The 26,466-nt window shown below is 38.4% G+C and overlaps 1 protein-coding gene across 1 annotated transcript in view; it reads right to left on the bottom strand.

Moving 5' to 3' along the window:
* The window catches only part of EXOC1L (exocyst complex component 1 like), a 373,629-nt gene extending 363,628 nt beyond the window's left edge, over positions 1 to 10,001 (bottom strand). The window contains exon 1 of the mRNA XM_044063389.1: positions 9,531 to 10,001. Within this exon, the coding sequence (XP_043919324.1) occupies positions 9,531 to 9,651 (121 nt within the window). The 5' untranslated portion in view covers positions 9,652 to 10,001. The remainder of the gene's footprint in view (positions 1 to 9,530) is intronic.
* Positions 10,002 to 26,466: the final 16,465 nt, after the last annotated feature.

The raw sequence follows: 26,466 nt of genomic DNA, 5'->3' as shown, positions 1-26,466 counted from the left end.
AGACTGGAGAGAGGACTGCACACATTATTTAGTCACAATCAGACTGGAGAGAGGCCTGCACATGTTATTTAGTCACAATCAGACTGGAAAAAGGCATGCACATGTTGTTTAGTCACAATCAGACTGGAGAGAGGCATGCACATGTTGTTTAGTCACAATCAGACTGGAGACAGGCCTGCACATGTTATTTAGTCACAATCAGACTGGAGAGAGGCATGCACATGTTGTTTAGTCACAAACAGACTGGAGAGAGGCCTGCACATGTTATTTAGTCACAATCAGACTGGAGAGAGGGATGCACATGTTGTTTAGTCACAATCAGACTGGAGAGAGGCTTGCACATGTTGTTTAGTCACAATCAGACTGGAGAGAGGCCTGCACACATTGTTTAGTCTTCTGCTTTCTCTTGAAATTTTTGGATTGCTAGATAATCTAGTACTGCCTAGTTATTCACCAGCCTGCAGTTTTACTCAGTTTTACCACATGTACAGCTGAAAACCAAGCAAACAGAAACAGATATGCCAAAAAGGACTATCCAGCTCAGCTCCATCAAAAATTGAAGGGGAATGGACAAACATCTCATTCTGACCACGTGTACTCTAGAAACACAAATAGCTTGCCAGTCAGGGTAATGACAGTTGTAATATACCGGACAATCTGTGTCTTTGTGGTGTTAAAAATTTAGCTAATATTTTTAAAACATTGCCAGTAACATTATGGCTTTACCAGATGACAAAAGTGAACTCAAGAAAATGGTTTTATAAATCATTAAAAATCATCTAATAACATCAAGAATAATAAAACACTGGTTAATATCAACATGACAGATGTTAGTTTTATAACGCATGGACCAGAGAATCTGTAGAAGAATCTTATGCTTTTTTTTTCTCTTGACAGATTTATTGACTTCATTTTATTTATCCTTTGTTAACCAAGTAAGTAGGCTGGTTTATGAACCCTTTTAATCATAATTATGATCCCAAGGGCAACAGTAACCACAGCATGTGTGCATATACACACATACACACACATGCACGTGTGTGTGTGTGTGTGTGTGTGTGTGTGTGTGTGTGTGTGTGTGTGTGTGTGTGTGTGTGTGTGTGTGTGTGCGTGGACTGTTTTATTTACCCAGTTAACCAGCGTGTGTTTGGGAGATGGAAAGAAACTGGAGTTCCCCCCAAAAAAACACAGTGACCTGGGGAGACTCTACAGCTGTGAGGCAGAGAAAGCTTGCTACTACACCACCTTGCTCCCCTTAATTCTTGAATCCTCAGTGACTCTGTGGGAAGATCTTGTCACCATTTCCCATGCAGGTTTAACTCTAGACCAATTATATTATGTTTTTAGTAGCTAACGTACACTGTACTGCTTGCTTAAGGGAATTAATAAATGATGTAGGCAGTACAGCATGACAGTGTAATGGAACTGATGAAATCCAGCTACAACTAACATAGTTCATACCTTGTAAGCCCTTCTATGCCTAAATCAGTACTTTTTACCTCAGTGTGATATGTGCTACACACTGCATTTGAGTTTCATCATGAATGTAAATTCCTTTTATTGGAGTCCTGTTATCAGTGTTTTCAGGTAAGGTATCACCTCAGGGTGGCATTTAATGATATGCTGTACCTACGTACTGTATGACTGTAAGCAAATACTTTAACTAAACTAGTACTCTTGACTCACCCCTAAAAAGAGGAACATGAGGTTTTAATGGGCTGTTTCTGATTAACAGATGAATAAAGATATTACTTCTGCAAACTATATTGTTTGAGTAATCTCCATCCAGTACAGCAAAGCCTGTAAGAGTGAACTATTAGAAGACGGACCGGATTTCTAAAATGGGAGAGAGAGCCATATGATGCTGATGCACAAAATATATATAAATACAAGAGGACTGTGACATTTGCTAGGAAATGGTATTGAATCTCATTTCTGTGCAGTGGACATGGGACTCTCGATTGCAGTCTTGTGGTCAGACTTTCCCAAAACCTAATATCCAAAGTTAACAGATTTCTATAGAATACTGACTTTCAAACTCCTGTGGACAACAGAAACCACTGCAAACATTCCAGTGAGAAAATTTAACTTGTTGGGAAGGCTAGTAGAGTAAGAGCTAGTAGTAATGCTTCTCCATTAGTTAGAAACCCAAGCATTATTCAAAGAATGCTTTATGGGTTTTATATGGACACATGTTCAAACATTTTGTTTTAACTGTACATTACCCTGTCTTTTCATTCTGTATTTCTTTATTTTTATTCTGAGGTTTACATTTCTGTTATGAGTAATAATAATAATAATAAAAATAATTTCTAATAAAGTCAGCCTGTTAAATTTGTTAAAATATCAAATCTTTCAACTTAAGCTCAATTGCAAAAAAAAAAAAAAACCCACCAAGCTGGACATATATTTGAATGTAAGCAGCACAATGGAAATTTGTCTACGTTTCCAAGATACTTTGCATTATCAGATATGTGTAGCAGTTTCTGTGGAATTTGGCTTTGTTGCTAGCATCTTTTTAGGTAACAATTTTCTCAAAACTCACGATTCTCAATATAAAATGAATCTACATTTTTTTCTCTCTCTCTTTTCTCATTTTACTGTTGGCCCTAGGCGTGAGTGCATGTTTGTGTGTGCCTTCCATGGAAGGTTGGGTGCCGGGCTGGCAACTCGACACTGTAAAACTCCACTGTCAATCATGAGCGGACAGGTGACCTGCTGTGGTGACCCCTAACCGGGAAAAGCCAAAAGAAGAAGAAGACTGTGACAAAATGATATCAGATGAGCTACAGAGTTTGAAAAGCTGCATGACAGTTTCTGACAAAATAAAGCATTGTCTAAATCATTGTCTGAACCTTGACCGCATTGATAGAGGAGAGAGCAGCTGCTGAAGGGGATGAGCAAATGAGACACAAATAAGCACTGACCAGGGACAGTTTATCTGAAAGTTACTTTAACTTTACCATTCCCTGTTGACTTAACATCATCCTTACTGGCAGCTGGATTCAGGATGATCACACTGTTGGGAGGCAGATTTAGTAAACAGAACAAATCTGTAGAAAGTATGCAGGTAGAAATGCTGAGCTAAGCTGAGCAAAGGCACTGATCAATGCCATAAGAGCTGTGACATGTAGCTGTAGGAGACTTAAAAGCATCCCATTTATGACAAGTTATCTTACTCCCAGCATTGAAAGACATTGGGCTAGAATCTGTCTCTGAGATAGTGAGGCTACAAACCTTACTCTTCTCTGACTTGTATACTATCTCTTTGTACAATGCAGTGGGAACACAAAGGCACCCAGTGTCTTAAATCTTTCTTTATGTGCACCCCTCAGGCTACCAAAATGGGAGTCAATGATTGTGTTTCTATAATGCTGTTATCTTTAGTGGCCTTAAAAATGATATGACTTTTAGAATGAACCAGATGAATCAATAAGATATCATGCAAATCTTTTTTATGGTCAGCCATTCATGCAGTGCTAGATGTTAAGATCCATGAAAATGAGCATGCTATCTGTACATCTTAGTGAGTGTGTGCGTGTGTGTGCCTAATGTGGAAGGTTGGGCACCGGGCTGGCAACTCGACACTGTAAAACTCCACTGCCAATCATGAGTGGACAGGTGAGCCGCTGTGGCGACCCCTAACCGGGAAAAGCCGAAAGAAGAAGAAGAAGAAGAAATAGCAGTTGTCTCTCAGACTTTCACTGACCTCACAACAGAAGCCTTGCTATGCTCCAGGAGTCACAAAGAGCACCCAGACAGCACATTACCTCCTTTATCTTTCACAGTCAGTTGGTCTCTTAATCAGTGAATCACATAATTATAACAAAACATGTTAACCAGCACAGTGCTTGGACGGCTAACACTAGCAGGTAAAATAAATATATCAGGGGAGAACTATGAAAGGATCACTTCAATAAATAAGTTCAAAAAAATACTTTTCTAACCACATGTTCATCTTTAGAGTTTCAGTTCTGAAAGCTTACTCATTTTCTTTAGTTATTAAATTATTAATGAGACTGTACATTTTATACCTCTTAATTGCCTACTTATTTTGCTTATTTATTATGCAATGATTTTGCCCATGGATATCCCATAATGCTCTTCTGCATCTTAATTCTCTGCATCTATACTGCTTTTGTTAGTGCATCAACAGGTATAATAAGATCTGTGCATTATAGTGAAACATTGCTTTTCACTGGTTAGAAATAAATAAAGAAATAATGCTAAACAAAGGTTTGTCAGTAGTGCATTCCAACCCCTGAGAATACAGATATGGCTACAATGACCATGTTATTAGGATCTTTGATTTAGTAACACCATCATTGTCCTCAGACTTATGTAGACAAACTATATTAAGCTACAGATGGTCAGTGGCTGGTATGGTAGTCTATTCCTAGTATTAGGGCCTCACAACTCTAAGGTGTGGGATTCAGTACTAACCTGCATTTAGCCTCCACCTTTACTCTGTGGCCTGGGTCACATCTGAATAATGCCTGCAAATATAAAAAGTCATTCCATGCTTATGGTAGAAAGTGGGCTGTTTAAGACTGGCAGATTAAATTTGTTGAGCACAATATGAAAAAAACAAAACAAACCAAATGACCTAGCTTATTGTAATTTTAAGTTTAAGCGTTAGGATTTGTGAGTATGTGAAGCATTTTTGAAACAAATCCATCCATCCATCCATGCATCCATGCATCCATCCATCCATCACTCCTTTTTCCCATTTTTGCACATAGAGTCGGGGTGTCACTTCAACAGTGACAATCATCTAGAGCCGAGGTTTACACCGCTGGGTGGCTAGCCGTGCTGCAATATATATATAAAAAATGAATCCATAGTGTAAGGGCATATTATGAACATATATTACTGTCCACCTAGATTTTTTTGAGGCAGGAACCAAAGACAAATGTCTTATAGGCCTGATTGTGAGGTAATATCTGATAAGCACACAACGCAGCAATCACTATTGTGCTATTGCATTTATGAAATGGCATTTTCTTTACTATGCAGTAATTTTCTTTCTTTCTTCTCTGGGTGGGGGTGTTTAGTATTAAAGCATGCTTTGGTAGCAGAAGAAGGATCCATTAATATTGTCCGGTTTTGCTATAAAAGATAGCACTGCTATAGCTGTATACAAAATATGTTTTTCTTTTTAGTCACATGGTAAATACAGATATTTGTCAGAATTATTTGCCTCATGGGACTTCAGTAGTAATTGCTAGGTCATACTATGCCCTCAACCAGTCTAGATATTGTGAATAAGTATATAGTGACTCAAACGTTTTCCTAAAACATCAATGGGAAAGGCATTTTACTCAGCAAATAGAATAAAAATTCTGATTTACACATGCTTTCTGTGAAAAATATTTTGAAAAAAAAATGAACTGTTGGATTGACATAAAAAGTGAGTGAAAAGAAGCAATATGGCTCTTAATTTAAATGAAGGGAGCAGAAAGGGGAGTGGGTAGTGATCTGAAGAAGACACAAGTAGAAGGTGATGCTATAAAAAAATAAAAGCCTGGAATGTAAAAATGGTCAAGTTCAAAAGAGTATTAATTCACAAGAGGTACAAACATTGTACAAATTAAGGAGATGATATAGGGATTCCCCTGTCATTAGTCAGATTTGGGGTTTGTGATTACTGAGAGCATAAACACAGGGATCACTGGGACCATATTTCAAACTCTTAATTTGTGTGTAAAAGTCTGACATGAAGTTAGTAAATTCTACACACCAAAGAGGACTTCTCTGTAAACCTTTAAAGCAAACCATGATGGCTGGATGGCTGTCATTAGTGCTGATAATCTGTCTAGCAGGCACTAGTCATTCCTTATCATTGCAAAGATAATGTGGCTAAGCTTTTCAATGGCTGTCCAGACAATGCTTAGTATAAATATATGAATGTATGGTGAGCCTTATTGCTTTATTTGAGCTGCACACGCTATACACATGCTTAGTGAAATAGTCGCATCCTGCTTCACACCTGTTTGGTGTTGTAGCTGTTTGGTGCCATGGCTTAGTTGGTTAAAGCACTTGTAAACAGCAGATCCTGGGTTCATATCCCAGCAGTGCCTTGTTTTGGGTGGGAGGTTGGTATAATGGTTAAGGTGTTTACCTTACAGACACAAGGTGCAGCATTTGATTCTTACATGGGGTAGTTGACTAGGCTTAAAATGGCCCGTAAGTGCAGTTAGCCTAGTACTAATCTATGAAGCTATGAACCTATATTGTCCACTTGGAACATTTCTCCCTTGGACTCCACTGGAAAGGCCCAGCTTATGCCCAGATGAGCAACCCTGGTAAACAAATCCTAATAAATAAAATTAATATAGTGTCACTGCAGAAGTTGAATGTATTATGAGCAAACAGCCGTTCATTAGTTATGTTATCATAGTTTATATCTATACAGGAAAACTGTATATTGTTCTTGAAGTGTAGACATAATTTATTACTTTAAATTGCCAATCCTTCTATTTTTGAATACATATAAGAAAGCAGCACATATTCTCTCTTTGTTATTTTGCAACCAGTATTGTAAAACTGCAACTATTTTCACAGAATGTAGAAGACATCTCCAGTTAACAGAGTCTGGAACATTTATCTCATATTACTATGTAACCATTCAACAGAACCTTGATATAGGAAATGTTCAAAAACAAATATATGCTTTCATGATCACAGTAAAATAGGTGGGTAGATAATAAAGTGGCAATAGTCTGGTGGTCTTAATAGAAGGGTGAGGCAGTAATATTTCTGGTCCTTCTAAAAGGACCATTTATCATTTTGTAACTATTTTTTGGCTAAGATGGTCTTCTAAGAATACCAGCATGACTGACCCATCTGAAGAGTAATGCTTGGTTTTACCCTACCAAGAAATGACCTGCTGCTTACAAGTACTTATATCAACCATGAAGGGACACGTTTTTTCATTATCTGTAGATTTTGACAGAAAAGCTTGCTATATAAGATTTACATTACTTGTAATGAAGAATATCTGAGGCCATGACCTGTCTGTTTTCCTTCTGTACACAGGTTTTCCTTCTATACACAGCATTTAAAGTGTGCAGTAAGAATTGCAGTATTAGCAATGTGTTTGAAGGTATTTTATTTTCAATTAATATTTTTAGTTCAAGAAAATGACTACCTGTTTATTTTTGTGGTACAGCTCACTCACTATACTGACACAGCATTTATTATTTATTCATGTCATCCTATTCATTTAACTAGATTAACCTGCTAGGTACAGGTAACCAGGAAGCACTGCCTAGTTAAGCGACTTGCTTGTAGTTTTGCTCTTGCAAGTGTAATGAGAGAGAATCAAACCTAAGGCTAAATTAATTTGATTTATTTTATTTATTTAGTGTTACCCAGGTTAGTCCCACTAGTCTAGTACCCTTTTTTCAGGGAAGACCTGAGGTATCATTTCTATTAGTAGGGAAATTTTGGCCAAGGCATTGGGGAACCTCCCCTACTCTTTTATATAGATGTCATCCACATGAACTACCACCATCTCAAGAAGATGGGACCTCAGTTTAATATCTCAGCTGAAAAAGGACAAATTCAGGAGTGCAGCACCCCCTTATGCTGGCCTGCAATTTCAGTAATCTACTTGATGTGAGAATAGAACTGAGATTTCTGCACCAACGGCAACTGTCTTACCAAAAGCGAGTATGCTATCTTTTGTACCAAAGGCAAGTGTGCTATCTGTTGTACCAAAGGCGAGTTTGCTACCCATTGCACCAAAGGCGAATGTGCTGTCTGCTTTACCAAAGGCAAGTGTGCTGTCTGTTGCACCAAAGGAGAGTGTTCTACCTGTTGTACCAAAGGCGAGTACCCTATCTGTTGTACCAAAGGCAAGTGTTCTTTCTATCTGTTGCACCAAAGGCGAGTGTGCTACCTGTTGTACCAAAGGCAAGTGTGCTGTCACACCAAAGGCGAATGTGCTACCAGTTGCACCAAAGGCAAGTGTGCTACCTGTTGCACCAAAGGTGTGCTTGCTATCTGTTGCACCAAGGTGAGCTTGCTATCTGTTGCACCAAAGACGAGTGTGCTACCTGTCGCACCACTGACACTGACACTCAGTAAGAAATAAATGACAAGGCTCAGTAGTTGGCACAGTATGAATGTAATACTTCTGTCATAAAAAAGGCATATTATTTGGTGATTTTCTATAGTGTCTAACTGTTAGATGATCAGAAATATATAGCCCTTAAGATTAGTGCTGTTGATTTATTACCGTAATCAGATAATTCGTAGAATGCACTTTGTAGTAGTAGTTACAGAACAGTGCAATCACATTTATAACCATATTCTGAACCATATATTACAGGAGTAGTACTGTAGAAGGTAAAAAATAAAGGAACTGGATGCCATTTTCAAAGTTAGGGTTACTGTTGCCAGATGTACATTACAATGTTATGTTAACTAGCCTACAAATGTTGGAATTGCTTCAAAAGTATGGAGTGAAAAATGTATCATTTTCCTGACCATTTTTAAAGTGGTGTTGCTAACTTTAACAACACACACAAACAGTGTCATGTTCATTTATTTATTTATTTTGTAAAATGTAAGTGTTCAGGAAACGGGTTTATAAATAAACAGTGTATGTAAGTACTAGGACTGAAATGTATAACTCTTTTTATTTGCATTTTACAGTAATTTATATTTCTCTGGTGCTGGCCTAGAGTGCTTTTTTTGCTTATAGTGCATACCATTTAATGTGACCAAGTGCTCTTTTATTTCATGATTTTGATTCTGCCATATTATTCACTTCCAACCGATATTCTGTTGCATGTGTTTGTGTTCATTTTTATATCTGCTGCTTTCAACATCTTTCTTATCTCATCTTTTTGTGGCAGTCATCTTCTAGTGACAGCTGCAATTGTCCTTTGTACTTTTTTGTGGATGTAGAGTTAGAAAGTACTATAATTAAAACATAAACATAGCCAAAAATGTTGCCTTTGGCACACAACTGATTTATGATATTTTGTCATAATTCAATCAATCTGGCAGAATACAATACATTCGACCGCTGACTTTTTACTTGATTAAAACCCTTACTTACATTCTCATGACTGTTCTGATTCCACTGTTACTATCCCATTGGAATAACAAACAATTACACACACGTCTTTACAACAAAGCTACGTAGTATGCTGTGCATGGATGAGAAACAAAAAAAATCATAGCTACTCTGCAAAACATTTTATTTTATTCCATTCCATCCAGCGTAGAAACAAAATAATTTTTATATTAGTGCGACATGCTGAGCTTTGCTAAAATAAAGGCCAAATGAGAAATGTCCAAACACCAGATATGCAGCTTCTAAATATTAAAGCTGTTGGCGTATTTCCCATTATTGCATTTTTTTTTTGCAATTATGTTTAATAATGCAACTTGCAGCTGGCTTCCTTGATGCATTTTGATTAACTACTTACTATTGGGGAAATTTCAATATAATGCTTTTCAGAAATGTGCCTTAAAATACAACTACTTTCTGGTAGTATGATTTAAAATCCACTTACCTGATACACAAAGATAGTGTCTTTCCTTTCCTGAATATTCTATTTCAATGAACTCATACAATTTGTGTCCTTCCAATTTAAACAGCTTTTTCTCTAAATCCTCTTTCAGTAGTGATGACATTCTTTTTTCAAAGGAAATATTGGATGCTCTTCTTAGGAACGTGTTCCTTTAGAACGCAGAAGCAGTTAATCTTTCTCCCTATAACTATCTGCTTACACACCAAAGTACCACCGCACTTTGAGTGGAGATCTAGAAGCCCGCAGGCTAAAAACCGTAAGTTATGCACTTTCTGGCCCATCATGATAAATTATTTCCCTGCTGCTGTATAGTTCCCTAGAGTCACATACACAGGCCAGATTGGTGTAATTTGGCGGCAGTTTTTTTTCAAAACAGACAAGATTGATGTCGCATTAAGATTCCATTACAATCAGTTAAAGTCAGTTGATGTATTGATTAGCCATGTCTTCCATTATGAATACTGTCATCTTGTGAGTGAAGGCAGAGGAAGGGAAGGTGCAACTAGTTCACTGAAAAGCACTTCCCTTTTTCTCCTGCTTGCTATTCCTATGTCCATATGCTAAATGTGCCCTACTTTAGCTATGCTTCTGATGCAGATAAATGTTGTAGTTTGATTTCTACATGAATTATGATTAGCAAATAATGTGCCCTTTATACCAAATATCCAGAAAATGAGGAAACAAGTAAATTTTTACACACACATACACATGCGCACCTCATGAACATACACTCACACACAAACACACACACACACACACACACACACACACACACACACACACACACACACACACACACACACACACACACACACACACACACACACACACACACACACACACACACACACACACACACATACGTAACTGTGATCCCATGGACACCCACACACATTAACACACATACCAGCAACACACACACATGCACACAAACACACACACGCACACACACACACACACACACACACACACACACACACACGCACACACACACATTCTGAAGAGTTTGCAGGACAAAATGCCAGTAAAAGATACTTCCACTAATGCCTGGAGTGTTTATTAAAGTATGATTGGTTGTTTGAAACCAGCATTGTATTTTGTAATGTGAACATTTCAAATGGTTCATGAGTTCATAGTTTCTTTGGTGAGTACTAGACTAATGTTCTTGATGGGACATTGTAAGCCTAGCCATGCTTACTGTTTGTCAGCTAACCGTGTTATCCTGTAGGTGTTTGATTACCCGTGCTATAGCTACATTTAAATGCTTCTCCTTTGTAGTGGATTATTTTGTTTGGAGTACACCTTCAGTGCATTAGGCATCCCTACTGTAAGGTAGGGCATTTAAAAACTGCTTCTGTCCATTAGGAAGATAGGGTCAGTCCTTAGGTAAATTTCCTATTTTCCATCCACTGGTCCAAATTACACTTAAATAGGGTCATGCAATGGCTTTGCTTTATATATATATATATATATATATATATATATATATATATATATATATACATATATATATATATATATATACCCCCATACCATTCTGTTTATTTTGCAGAAGAGACTGTGGTCTCTGGACTAAGTATTTTTAATAATACTAGACTTGCATTAGGTCCAATAGTGCTGGGTCTGTGGATGAATTATAAGCCAGGCATAGGTTTCCTCTTAGTACTCTGTATGAGATCAAATAGGGTGATAGAGCTTTGAGGTGGTCAATGTAGTCATGTGTCTTAGGCCCACTATTGTTTTTGTAAGGAATCTCTATGGACTATCTAGTTGCTGCAAGTGCCTGGACAGGTATGTACCAAAGGGGGCATTGTAAACTGGGACAATGACCTCTCTGGACTTAGATGATATTCCTTTATTTATAAGCTATGCAATATAGAAGGACTTTCTCACTACAATGGACACATGTTTGTCGAAAGCTAGGTCACTGTCAGCATAAGTGCACACATCCCTGACTACTGGGTCTACTCTTATAGACATATTGTCAATGCAATAATTTCTGTGGTTGTCAATTTTCCAGACACAATAATGCACTTTTTGGCATTTAGTTTTAGTCCACAACTCTGTTTGACACAGTCTGACACCAGTTATTTGTTTGGACAAGCCCTTCTGTAGGACTTCTGAGTCACTGGAGGATTCAATGAATATCTTGCAGCTGTCCTCAAACCTGGTTAACAAAGGTCCTTGATGTTTGCTTTCACTTCTGAGAAGAAGTTGCCAAATAAAAGCTGCCCCAGAATGGAGCTATTTGGGACCCACTTGTGACAGGTCTTCTTTTTTTGGGTGGCAAACCCTGTCCTGTGTCATATCCTTGAGCCAGTTTCCAATCCATCTGGTGATGTAGGGTTTTATTCCTAGTTTGGCAACCTTATCCAAAAAGCCTGACTCAAGTATAGTATCAATAGCCTTGGCCAGGTCAAAGTAGACAGCGTGGACTGTCTTTAGTTCATTTCTTTAGTGACTTTTTCAAAAAAGTCCACTAGGTTGAGCAGACATGACCTGCCCTTCAGAAAACCAAACTGTGATGGGCCCACTGTTTGGAGGTTTCCTATGTCCTTATTAATTAGTTCCATGACAAGTCTTTCCATGGCTTTACATATGAGGCTGGTTAGACATATGGAGCGATAACTGGCCTGGTCAGTGGATGGCCCTGCTTTGTGTAGGGGTTGACTGTTTCTGTCCTCCATTCACTTGGTATGAAGCCACGTTTGCAGGCTGTGTAGAAAAGCACTGTTATGGGTATAGAAATATCTTGTTTCATGCTATTTAGGATGCATCCTGCGATACTTTTGAGAATGCCTCCAGGACTTGCTTCTGTGTGATAGCTGGGATTGTATGGTGTCCTGATATTTCTAGAGAAAGTGTTACTAGGTGGGAGGGTGGGGTGAAGTGGCTGAATATGTCAGCTTGTAGGTTTGCTATGTCCACAGCTTCTGTATAGGTGGAGCCATTTATAATTAGCTCAGCACACTGCTGTGTATTGCCTTTAAGATTGCATGTATAGCTGAAGAAAACTTTGTGGTTATCCTTGGCCTGGGTGACTATTTTTATTTTCCTCACATTTGACCTTGGTAGTTTTTTATTATGTTCCTAAGCTGCATAGTTAATTTGATGATTAGAGTCTTGTTTTGCTGGGTGTTACACCTTTTCTATTTGGCTATTATTTTTATCTTTTGCTATCAACCTTATTTATGCTATGATTCTACTAGGACAGTTTGTCTTTAAGGGTTTCTCTGCACTTGATTCTTTTAGTTATGACTACTTCTGTGCAATTGTGTATTTGTTAGTAAAATGTGGCTGCATATGTTTCTGCATAAACAGGAAAACTTTTCAGGTTTGGTGGAGGATATTTCAGTCTAGCAATGGAATGATTCAGAAGTAGGAATTAAGCATACCTCTCAATTGTCCAGATTTTTGCAGAATGTCTAAATTTTTGCCTTATATTTTTGGTCTTTTCTTCATAAAATTTTTAGTTGCCTGGAAAATTGCTAGGGACTGAAGTCACTAAATAATGACAGACATTTGAGTTTCAGACTTCATATCCTTCAGAAAAATGCACACTAAGACAAAACCTGTTATTTTAGCAACTCTCCAAGTTTATAAGAGCAATATTTAAAATGTATCCCTATTTTTGTGCCTTTGACCCCCAGTTATGGTTGGCTTTGTCCAGATTCCTTGCATAAAGAGGTTGAGAGGTATGTTTCGGAGAGAAGTTTAAAAATGCCGGGGTCAGGGTGGGATTCTGGTTTTATTTTTATTTTGAGGGAGATGGATTTATGGTTATACCTGAAAAGTGAGAATGTTACACTAGGGGTGGAGCATTATTCACCCATATTATTGAGGACAAGGTCAAATATCACTAAAGAACAGGTTCTCACTGAACGCTCCAACGCTACAAACACCACATCGTTGGGTCATGATAACAGTCCGAGGATGTCAAAGTGGGTACTATAACTAGTTTTTCCAGGACATTTGTATTGACAAAGTACAGGAATCTCTGGGCTTGTACACTAGTGGTAGTATATGTTTCCCAGTCAATGGCTGGATAGTTGAAGTTTTCCAGGAATATGTTATTTTGATTAATACTAAGTGACTCAAGTGTGTTTAAGTAGGTGCTATGACATTCCTAGGTCATACAGGACATTTTACAACTCACCAGGATATGATAAAAGACTTCGTTGATGGTAAGTTGGGCATGAAAGCTCTCAAGGGCATCATGCTGCTTGATGCGATCCTTTTCTAGCCTTGATGTGAGCCTTTAATAGATGAAGATTGAGACACCTCCTACTTTCTTAATTTTTCCACGTATGTGGCTAGTCTAAACATATGGAAGGCATTGTAGCACTGCACTGCCAGCATGCTTTCCTATGATTTCTTGGTTACTACACTTATTTCAGTACCCCCTTGGGGAAGGAGGTGTTGCAAAGAGTGAAGAATTTTGTTAGGCTCCTAGCATTTATAGGTTGTATCTTTAAGTTTTCCTTAGTTTGTTTTGCTATGAAGATAGTTTTATTCGATTGGTGTTGCCTAAAAATGGCATAGTACAGGATAATGCTTTAGGCAATATATTTATAATGCCCGGGGGGGGCAGGTGCATACCATCCCTGGCAAAGCAGTGTGGCCTGTTGACTGTGTCCTCCCAGGGCAGATATTGCACCCCTTGAATAACATCAAATGTTAAGCCAATTATTGAAGTTAATTATCTTTTGTTCATATTGCAGCATTTTCCATGGAGAAGATAGAATGCTTCTCAGTGCTAAGCTCATAGCTGCCTAGGTCACATGGTCAGAGAGCATCATCATGGAATTCCTTATATAGTTGATGGAGGTACATCTCAAATCATTATCACCCACATGCACACTGACAGAGTCATAATGGTACTTGCCATTTAAGGACTTCAGTTCTGGTGAATCTTGTCCCCAGACAAGTAACTTGACCATCACTTTTTTACTACTCAGCCTTGTGACAAGTGCATCTGTATATCTAACTATGGAGTTGCTTATGGCTAGAAAATTAGGTTGTGTTAGGAACAGAAAAATAAGTATTTTAAATGTTGTCTTCATTTTCTGTGAGGTACAAATACCTATAAAGTGTTGAGTAGTTATTATTTTCTAACTTCTTTTATCCTCAGATGGTTTAATGAACGTGTCCTCATTGGTGTAATTTTCTTTTTCTTTTCTTTATTTAAGTTTGTAAACCAGGGTATTGCACAGATCACAATGGAGCAATTCCAGGTTCAGCCCAGAGATAAAGTAAGGATAAGAAAACCAGGTTTGAAGACAATTACGTAGTGAAAGAATAATAATAAACAGTATATACTGAAAATGCCAGGATAAGCAACTGGTGTTGTATACAGTGCGCACACAGTATTTACCAACACTTATAAAAAGGGGAGATGGGGAATTGGGGATATAAAGTAAGGATGAAGAAGCTATGATGATGGAGATTTAGCAACTATCAAATAAAGTGAGGATGTATAAGTGATGTGGCCTAAAGGGAAGCACTTGCATTTGGCCTGTTTAAAAAGGGAACAAGGATTGAGCCTAGCAGAACACCTTTTATGAGGGGACATTGGAGGATGTGGTTAGATCAGATAAAAAAATGGTCACCATTGAAATAAGTATAAATCCCAAACTCTCAGAAAACTCCAGAACCTTTAAGAAGTTTTCCAAGGGTAACTATCTCCTATTAAGTGATGGCATAGCTAAATTCCAAACCATCCCCAAACTACAGGCCCATAAGTTTGACTAGTCCTATATGCAAGGCCATAGAAATAATTATTGTGAACCTGCTAAACAAAGACATAGGCAATCTTCCAAAACTAGACCAATCCCAGTTTGTTTTTGTCAAGGGCAGGTCATGCCTACTAAACCTGGTGGACTTCACTAGAGCTATAGACAAGGGCAAAACTGTGCTGCCTAATTCAACCTGGCAAAGGCATTTGACACAACATCTCACTTTGCTATTATAGGCAAATTCACAAATTTGGACATAAATCCCTATGTCACTTGATGGATAGCCAAATGGCTCATGGATAGGACACATGAAATTAGGGTGGGGGAATCCACCTCCATCAAGAGGTGTGTTACTAGTGTTGTCCCACAGTGCTCTATACTGGGACATCTCCTGTCTGGAATATACTTTGTAGAGGGTCTTTGGCTGACCACATTTGCTGATGTTTGCAATATAGGTGCAATCACTGAATCCCGCAAAGATGTAGATATCCTCCAGGAAGGTTTGACTCAGACAAATAACTGGTGCCAAAGCCTTGGCTTAAAACCCAGTGCAAAAAATGCATAATTGTTCCCTTTGGGAAGATGACCACCCCTGGAAATTATAACATTGATAACATTCCCCTAAGAGTAGACTCAGTGGTAAGGGACTTGGGAACTCAAGTAGACAGTAATCTGAACATTGATCACCAACTATCCATGATGGTGAGCAAATCCTAGTATTTGTCCCAAATTATAGGTAAAGGCATGGCATCCAGATCTAAGGAGATCATAGTTCTACTATACTCACTTCTCATTAGACCAATAATCAAGTACTAATGCACATTTCAGGATGGATCTGACCAGCCATCTATAATAGCTGGAGTGGCCACAGAGGCTCCTCACTAAAAGAATACAGGGTATAAATAACACTTCCTGTGTGGACCTCTTCAAAGCCCTGTCCCTGTACTTGGTCTCCTACAGACTACTGAGGGGTGATCTATGCCTAACCTACAAGACATCTGCTGCACATTCTTAAAGCAAACTGCACTAGAATTAGCCTGATCTGAGCCTCTAAACCTTGTCAGTGACATAAACAAACATTTTGGAGGGACAGGTATGTGTTTCAGAGATTACCCCTTCTCTGGAACAGACTCCTAATATGTGAAGTAGAGCCCTTCCTAAGCCTATTCAAAGGCAATTTGGATCAATGGCTGGGAAATCACAAATTCACCCCTACTTGTCACTTCTGCCCCTTACGGGCAGGGGCAGCTTCTAGATGCCCTAAGACACAGATATATGGTTAGGCTTAAAAAAAGATCTAGGGCTGATAGCATAGTAACCTCATCCCTTATCCTATGATCCTATAACATCAGGGTACTCTGGCACAATACTACACAAATGGAAGGGAAGGATTTCCCCCGTTTGGTGTATCAATAGTTTCACCATTTCACATGATATGCTGTAACATCACTATGTTTCATATGTACATGCTAACATGCATAATCTGTCTACTGCAGATAACCTGTCAGTACTTCCAACTCACTTTCATCTACCTGAGCTAGATCACACAGCTTTCACTATGGGAGTGCAGACAGGAAGAATATTTATCCCTGTGGGATGGGAAAGCCGTTACTTATGATACTTATTCCCACCCTCAGCCCACTGCTTCAATCTTGTTCTCTATAGTTTATTCAGGGCTTCATGTCTGTGCTCCACATACCTTGCATATGGTATGGCATAGTAGATGTGGTCTGATTTATTATTTTCTATCTTGCTTTTATTCCATCTCCCCCACCCAATATGCTGAGCAACCCTCATTTTCATAGCTGACCTTAAAGTCCTTCATTCATTTCTATAGTGCTCATTTACACATTATGGAGAATCACTGCCATTTAAATTGTTCTGCCATTGATTGTTACCTGTACATGCATGTCATAGTGTTCTAATTTGTTATACTGCATTCTTCCACCATGGTATGCACTGAAAAGGGGTTGTATTATTCTAGTGATACTATAGTGTCATTAAAACATGAAGCAAGTGTTGGGGAATGGCATAATGGTTAAAGTGTTCACCCCAAAACACAAGATTTGGGGTTTAATTCTCATCTCTGAAAGGGAATTTGGCTAGGCTTAAAATGGCCTGCAAGGGCAGTTAGCCTAGTACTTAACTATGAACCTATAAGTAAACCACTTAAAAGGAGCTCAATTATGTCTTAAAGGTAAAAAAATGAGATTAGGTTTTATGTTCTGTAGACAGACAAAGTGATATTTTTAATAATAGACATTATTAGATCACTGTCCGTTACAGGTTGCTTTAGCATTTTTTAACAAGTTTTTCTATTGCAGTCTGCCTATGCAGTGTGATTGATGGTTATCAAAAGTATACTGGGCTGTCAATGAATGTTCCTTCTGTTGTGACAAAGGGAGTATCTCAGAGGCATATGAAGGAAATGTGCAGTTTTCTGTCTGTTAAGCTGAACAACCACATTGTGAATTTAGACTTCAGTCTTCTTTTCAACACACATATATGCCTACAATATCAACATTTGAAAGCATCATGAAATGATTTACACAGTAAAGTTTGAATGCCTTTTAAAAAGTGAGGTACAATTTAACTGTGGTAGAGGATATGGTGATATGGTGGGGGAGAAGATACAACTCAATAGAAATGTAGTGGTGTCTTTTGGTGGTTGGGGGGGTCATAGTTTGGGACAAGGATGTATATATATATATATATATATATATATATATATATATATATATATATATATTTATATATGGATTCCTATTACAAGAATGAAAGTTCACTACTTCAAACTTGTAATAGGAAGCCTCACTTCTGCGAAAGTTCATTTTACGAAAGTGAACTTTTGCGTAAGTGCACTTCACCGAAAACACCGCAGCACAGTGGAGGACATAAAAAACAAGCTATGTCCTCCACTATGGTGTGATAGTCATGAACCTTAGGGTTAGGGCACAGGTTAGGGTAAGGGGATAGTTAGTAAAGCTATCCCTTACCTAACCCATGCCCTAATCTAAGGTTCATGACTATCGCACCATAGTGGAGGACATTGCTATGTCCTTCACTGCGCTGCAGTCATCACGGACCTTAGGGTTAGGGCACGGGTCATGGTAAGGGGATAGCCCTACTGGCTATCCCCTTTACTATGACCCGTGCCCTAACCCTAAGGTCCGTGAGTACTGCACGGAAGTTCAGTACACCTGTTCGTTGTACTGAACTTCGCGTAAGTGCACTTTTGCTGCAGTGAGCATTCCATGCACTATTTCGAATTAGTGAAAATTCGATCTAGTGTATGGAACCCATATATATATAAATATATATATATATATATATATATATATATATATATATATATATATATATATATATATATCTACAGAGAGAGAGAGAGAGAGAGAAAGATGGGTGAGAAAGGAATATCTAGACATCTTCAACTTCCAATTTTCTACTCTAAATTTCCTAGTGATTCCATTTTTCATTTAAAGGGGAGACTAATGTCGATGACATTTTTTTGGTGGAACAAGGATAACAGCTGACACGTTGGAGAAGGAATGTCTTTTATTTGGAGTTCTATGAACTCTGCAGCTGAGTTCTTGGTGGAAAAAATTTGACCTGTTTTCACAGGATATGCCTCTTTCTTTAGTTCATTCTATCACCAGGGAAGTGTGTTTTAATTACTCAGATTTACCATCTGAGACAACAGTTTTTTTTTTTTTTTTTATTTCATTGCATTATTGGGAATTATTTAGTTTGGCAGCTTTTGAAACATTGCTAGTGATTATCTTCTGAGAAAAGGTAATTTCTTGTTGTTTTGGGAGTTCAGATTACTGCTAGCAGCAGCGATTTATATTCTGATAGCCGTTTCACCTTCCTGTGTTTTGGTATACATTTCTGGTCTTACGGGCCTTGCTCTCTTTATGTCTCAGTAGTGCATCAGTAGTGCATCTCGGCTTATGCTGAAATTAGATTTGACTCCTTTCAGACACCAGAGAAGTGTGGTTTAATTACTTAAATTGTCATTTAACAACTGATCTCAATGCACATTGCTAACATGGCATAACTTAATTTGACAGTGTTTGGGGCCACCTTAGAATATTGATAGTTATTATCATGAGAGAGAATGAATTTTACTGTTGATCTGGGAATTCAGATTACTGCTGGCCTATTAAGTTGTTTTCTGATTTGCTGTTTTAATTTTCTGTGTGAATATATATATATATGTATATGTATATATATATATATATATATATATATATATGTATATATATGTATATATATAGATATATATATATATATATATATATATATATATATATAGATATCTGCGTATAAATAAATATATATATATTTATGGGTCTACTTCATTTCGTTGAAAACTCAAATGACTGGGACAAATTCACTGAAAGCTCACTTCACTGAAAAACTCATTTCACTGAAACTCATTTAGTTGAAAGTTATATATGGCCTTTTCCCCACTGTAGTGCGATTCTGAAGTTAGTATATACAGTAAAGGGGATTGTGGTGGGCACACCCCCCACATTGGGGGGGGTGGCAGGTGAAGCCCCCCACGTAGTTTGGTTATACGTTGTCTTCTGGAAAGAATTATTCATTGCACTTAAAAGTATCAATCTGTATGCTTTAAAACGTTTACAGTATGTGGGGAGCTATGTCCCCCCACACCCCCCTTACTTTATATACTAACTCCAGGATCGCACTACAGTGGGGAAAAGCTCATATATAACTTTCAACAAAATGAGCTTCATTGAAATGAGTTTTCAGGTTGTGAGCTTTCAGTGAATTGGTGGCAGGAAACTGACTTTCAGTGAAATGTGTTTTCAACTAAATGAAGTAGACCCATATTTATACATACAGTGGATATAAAAACTTTACACACCCCTGTTAAAATGCCAAGTTTTTGTGATATAAAAAATCGAAAGGTGCTTCAACAAAGTATTAGATTAAGGGTGTGCAGACTTATGCAACCAGCTTACTGTAAGTTTTTTATTTTTTTATATTTTTTCCCCTAACAGATTTATTTGTTTTTCAATTGAATTGTACAGGTTATAGGTCACATTTAAGGAGGGAAAAGTTTTGAAATGATTTATTCTGGTCTCATTTTTTTTATATCACAAAAACCTGCCATTTTAACAGGGGTATGTAAACTTTTTATATCCACTGTGTGTGTGTGTGTGTGTGTGTGTGTGTGTGTGTGTGTGTGTGTGTGTGTGTGTGTGTGTGTTAGAAAAATATGTATTAATGTGTGTATGTTTAATGCTAATTAATAGTCAGAAGAAGTAACACGTTTTTCATTCTATTTTCACTGTGTTATATAAATTGAGTTTCATATGGGACTGAAAAAGATGCTTTTTGAAAACTGCAGTATGCTTTCTGAAACTTGCAAGATGCCCTCTGACCTAGTAATTGCTAGCACAGCAATATTCATGTTTATACCTTTTGGAAATGTACTTGAGAAGCAGGTGCTTATCTGCTAGGTCAGGAACGAATGAATGAACAATACTATATTCTGTAAATGTAATGATCTTAAACAATCAGCTCTGTTCGAAGCATGAGAACATGTACAGCTGCAGAAGCTAAGAGATAAAGTAGACAAAGGATTATTAGAGAAATGAACTGTTAGCATTGTGCTTGAATTAGCCATAGTACCTTGAATGGTAACATAACATGTATCTAACTGGTGGTAATCAAGGCCATGTTGTTTTCCTCAGGAAGTTTCTCACAAAAATTGATAAATCAGCAGAAATTCATGGGACTGATGGTCAACAAATGATGATGAAAAGACTGGTAATTTATTACGTCAGATTGGTAGGCCATGTCTAGTTAGAGAATGTATAAAAGTGAAAGTATTTCCTGTTTCTAGTTAGACAAACTCTGTAATAGCACGTTTTTGTCTCCTTGCTGCAAGATTAAAGTGCCTTAACCTGAACCTACCGTGTTTTGATCATTTTTAAAGTATATTTTTCCTTTGACAGTTTGGTCCTTTGAGCCGGAAAGTACCTCTCGCTCTAGGCCTAGGCCAGAATTGGGCCCGGTGGCATGCATCCGTACAGAGAAGAGGCCAAATCGGCTCTTATGTTTTGAAAGACCTCCGACTGAATTGTCGTTCGAAAGAGGTCAGCCACTGTTTCTGATCTGGGATTGGAGGACGAGTCAATTATCCGGTGGATCAACTCACGGAGGGTCAGGTAAGGAGGAATTTACCTTATTTCTGTTTTAAGATCAGGGACTAGTTACAGAACAGTTTTTGTCAGGAAGATTTGCATGTGCAGATCAGGGACAAAAAAGGTTACTGTCTTGTCATAGATCAGGGAAACAGAATAGGTAGACAGTTATTCTAGATAAACTGTGAAAAGGTGTAGAACCGTGGTACCACGTGATAAGAAGGGTTACATAACAATTTACAGCTTAGCTAAGGCAACATGGGAAATCAGTGCACGAAAAGTTCCCGAGACCCGCCCCTAACTGAAGACGCGAAATATATGCAATTACAGCGTGCCGACAATGTTAAGTACTATACAAAATGGGTTGATAAGTATAAATTTGATGGTAATTTAGATAAAATTGCACTTATTAAACTTGTCAGGCAACTTAAAACAGACGCAAAGGGTCAATTAAAAAAGCAACGACAATTAGGAGTTCCTCAGGCACATAGGTGGCTTGAGAAAGCAAATCGCAGGGAGCAAAAGATTAAAAATTCAAAAACAATGTTCTTAGACAAAGAAGATAATAACTTGGTAATAGCGACGGCCCCTCCTTTGCCCCCTCTGCTTCGCTTACCAGAATATGAAGCGAGTGGACAAGCTGATCCACCTCCGCTGTACCCAGCTGTTTCTACAGCATCAAAACCGTTTGTCGGGATCCTATCGAGACAAGATCTCGAACAAGCGACTTGAGAAGGGAGATTGAACTATATGAAATAAATAGAAAATCACGAGCTATGAGTGAGGAAAAGATATGTCCACTCATAGAAGTACCAAATCCTCAGGCAGGACAGGCAGGACAGGATCCGACTCTTTTAGTTTATAGACCGTGGACACCGGAAGATGTCCGGAAAGCCACGGAGGGAATTCCCCATCCGAAAGTGAATTTTAGAAAATTTTTAGAAGACTTACAGGGCATGAGATTAAGTTACCATTTGAATGGAGAAGAAGTAGAAACAGTAGTTAGACAAATTGTAGGTCCAGATTGGCACATGATCAGTGGTGACTGGAATCCCCGTGACGCAGAGCTTAGACCACTCCCCCATACTAATGCAGAATTAGATGGCAGAGTAATGGGTCTGACAGACCGAATCTCTGAAAAATGGAAGCCTAGAGCTGATTGGACTTGTATTAATCAGTGCATACAACAAGGAGGTGAAACAGTTGATAGATATTATGCTAGATTATTAGAATGTTTTAATAACCACTGTATATGCAGATACCAGAATATCAGACACATGATTCCCCATATGAGCAGCAGCTAAAGAATGCATTCTTGAAAGGAAGTATAACTCCCATTAGCAGCTTTATTACGAAGCACATGGTAGATCATTATACAAGTAGATTGCAGCCATTACTTGAATATGCAAGACATGCAGAAAAACATTTTAATAGTAAAAAGAAAAAGAAAACTCAAGTATTTTCAGCAGAAGATGGGTCAGAAGTTTTTGTAGTACAAACTGGGAGAAAGGGTAAGAAAAATACCCAGGGAAACAAACAATCTGATAAACGATCAGAAGATTTTGAAGAAAGAAAGAAAAGGGGTGAATGTTTTAAATGCAGGAAAAAAGGACATTTAGCAAGGGATTGCAGGCTAAATAAGAAGGTGACTACAGAAAATAAGGAGGATGAGGAATGACTATATGATAGTCAGGAATCACTGAATGAGAATGAATGGGAAAAGACAAGTGCAAATGTGATAGCAAGGGTAGAGGATGTGACAGAAGGGGTAGAGGATGTACATGAATTTGTAGATGTTGATGAAAATGAAATTTTAGACTTAGCATTATTGAGCCTAGAGCTCTACTTAGCAGACACAAAACCGGAAGTGACGCTTCTAGTAGAGGGGAGGGAAGTCAAATTTTTGTTTGACTCAGGGGCTTCACGGACCCTGATACATCCTTCCAAATTACCGGAAGATTCAGAATCACCAGATTATATACTAGTGAAAGCAGCTAATGGACAGCTGTATCGGGAGCCACTCTCCCATGACATAGCAATAACAGACCCCGTTTCAGGAGTGACCCAGAAAAGTAAAATTGTGGTTTCTGCAAAATGCCCAGTAAATCTCTTGGGGAGAGACTTAATGCAGATATTTGGCATAGTGGTAATTCCAACCATGCAGGGTATGGAAGCACAGCGACAAATGGATACCTTTGTAGTGCGACCGGAGGGTGAGACATATTATTGGTACAGCCAGGACTTGGTTACGACTGGTCCAGGGGCAGTAACCGAAGAACTGATGAACGTAACCATCAGTAAATCCCCCTCCCTTGACATTGACAAACAACATTTGTTGCATTGTACTCTATATTACTGTAATAGACCAGGACCTGATAAAGAATACGAACAGGAGTTGTTCCAAAACCTTGCAAACCGGCTAGTGTTACAAAACTTGTACTGGGACACAGAGGGAAACAGTGTAATAAGCTGTTCATTGCCCCAGGAATTTTTAGCACTTTACAAATCTAATTGATTGCCACATGTTAGCTTAACCAAAAATAGAAGTCTGAAATGGGCAGACTTAGGAGAAAAAGTCACTAGGTGGGAAAAACAAACAAAATTAGAACTCTCCGAACAAGGAGTACAGAAGCAGAAATTGAATTGGATAACACAGACACACCCAGCTGTGCACTCACAGGCTAGTGAAAATAGCTGAGTATTACTCTTATTGGAAGAAGAGGAAAAAGCCTTGCGAAACATACCAGAGACTCTCTGGTCAACAGGGAAATCAGATGTAGGGCTTATTCGAACAGCAGGACCAGTTACTATTACGCCAAAATCAGCATTTAGACCTCAGAAAAGACAGTATCCCTTGAGAAAGGATGCAGATATAGGGATCAAACCTATAATAGCAGCCTTACTCAAGGAAGCAGTCTTAATAGAATCTCCCGATTCACCATGTAATACATCCTTATTTCCTGTTAGGAAAGCAAATGGGGAATGGTGTATGGTCCAGGATTTACTAGCTGTAAAAAATGCAGTTATACCTAGGGCACCAACAGTGCCAGATCCGCACACTCTATTGAATGATTTAAAGCCTCAGCAAAAGTATTTTTCTGTGGTAGATATTAGTAATGCATTTTTCTCAATACCGATACACCCCGACAGCCAACATTGGTTTGCATTTACATTTCAGGGGAAACGGCATACATATACGAGACTACCACAGGGATATTGTGAAAGTCCAACAACATTTGCACAGGAAATGGCAAGTAACCTGGTGGGATTTATCCCACCGAAAGGTAGTCAGATTTTACTTTATGTAGACGACATTCTGCTGGCAGCCCCCACCCAGCAAGAATGTAGGGAGGATACCATAGCATTATTACAATTTTTAGCTACTCAAGGACACAAGGTGAACAAAAACAAATTACAACTTTGGAGAAAACAAGTTAAATACCTGGGATATGTAATATCCAAAGAAGGCAGAATATTAGATGAAGACAGAAAAACAGCAATATTACAAGCACCTAGACCAACTACCAAGAAGGAAATGATGTCCTTCCTGGGAACTACTAACTTTTGTCGGAGTTGGATACCAAATTATGCTTTGGAATCTGCTCCACTGACTAATTTGATATTCAAAAAGCTGATGGCAGCACAGGATTTATTACAGTGGACACCAGAAGCAGAAGCAGCTTTCTGCAAGTTAAAACAACTGATAGCATCATCCTTAGTTTTAGGATTACCAAACTATCATAAGCGATTTTTCCAAACTGTAGACTGTAAGCAAGGTTATATGACATCAGTGTTGACACAGCAACATGGGGACAAACAACGCCCCATAGCTTACTATTCATCACAGTTAGACCCAGTGGCGCGATCCCTGCCTCACTGTGTACAAGCAGTAGTTGCAGCTGCAATGGCAGTGCAGGCTTCGACCTCAGTAGTGTTGTTCCACCCTCTCACATTGAGAGTGCCTCATGCAGTTGCAATTATTTTACTGCAAGAAAAAGTAGCATATCTTTCTCCTCCTAGACATATTTCCTGTATGACTATACTGTTGTGCCAACCTCATATGACAATTGAACGATGCACAACTTTGAATCCGTCAACCTTGCTCCCAACCCCTGCAGATGGCAAACCACACTGCTGCCTGCAGGAGATTGAGCAAAAGACATTACCTAGACAAGACCTTACAGATGTTCCCTTGGATGATGCCGAGGTGACATACTATGTGGATGGCTCATGCAGGAGGGGTCCTACAGGACAGACTCTAGTGGGGTATGCAGTCATTTCTGATACCAAGACTTTAGAAGCAAAATCTTTACCACACAACTTATCTGAACAAGCAGCAGAATTGATTGCCTTGACAAGGGCATGTACCTTAGCAGAAGGCAAGAAAGTGAATATTTTTACTGACAGTCAATATGCTTTTTCTACTGTACATGTTTTTGCGCAGCAGTGGAAAAATAGAGGAATGATAACATCTACTGGTAAACCAATTAATCATGCGCAATTTATTTTAGATTTATTAGACTCCATTCAGTTACCTCAAAAAGTAGCTATTTGCAAATGCGTAGCTCATACCAAGCAACAGGATAGAATTTCAAAAGGTAATGCGTGGGCTGATACAGCTGCAAAACAGGCAGCTTCAGCCTCAGAAGCTTTTCTTTTGAGTGAGGAATTACAACTCTCTGAGATTTTAAATTTAGAAATGTTGAAAACAATGCAGACACTTACTAAAAATGTAGAAAAACAAAAGTGGATAAAACGAGGAGCAATTCTTGAAAATGGACTGTACATCTCCAAGGAAAAGAAACCAATTCTGCCATCTAACTTGTTTAGATATGCAGCTTTGTTGAGCCATGGGCAGAGCCATGTCTCAACAGGGGGGATGGTACAGTTAGTGAATCGAGTGTTTACAATGTATGGATTTACAAACTATACAAAAAATTTTTGTGCAGCATGCCATGTTTGTAACAAGCATCATGCACAAGGGGCATTGAAGCCTAAACAAGG

This window comes from Protopterus annectens, chromosome 2.part1, assembly GCF_019279795.1.
Source record: "Protopterus annectens isolate FY-2018-M chromosome 2.part1, PAN1.0, whole genome shotgun sequence".
Taxonomy (NCBI): domain Eukaryota; kingdom Metazoa; phylum Chordata; order Ceratodontiformes; family Protopteridae; genus Protopterus; species Protopterus annectens.
The sequence above is the reverse complement of the archived record's forward strand: the minus strand, read 5'-3'. Positions and strand labels throughout refer to the sequence as shown.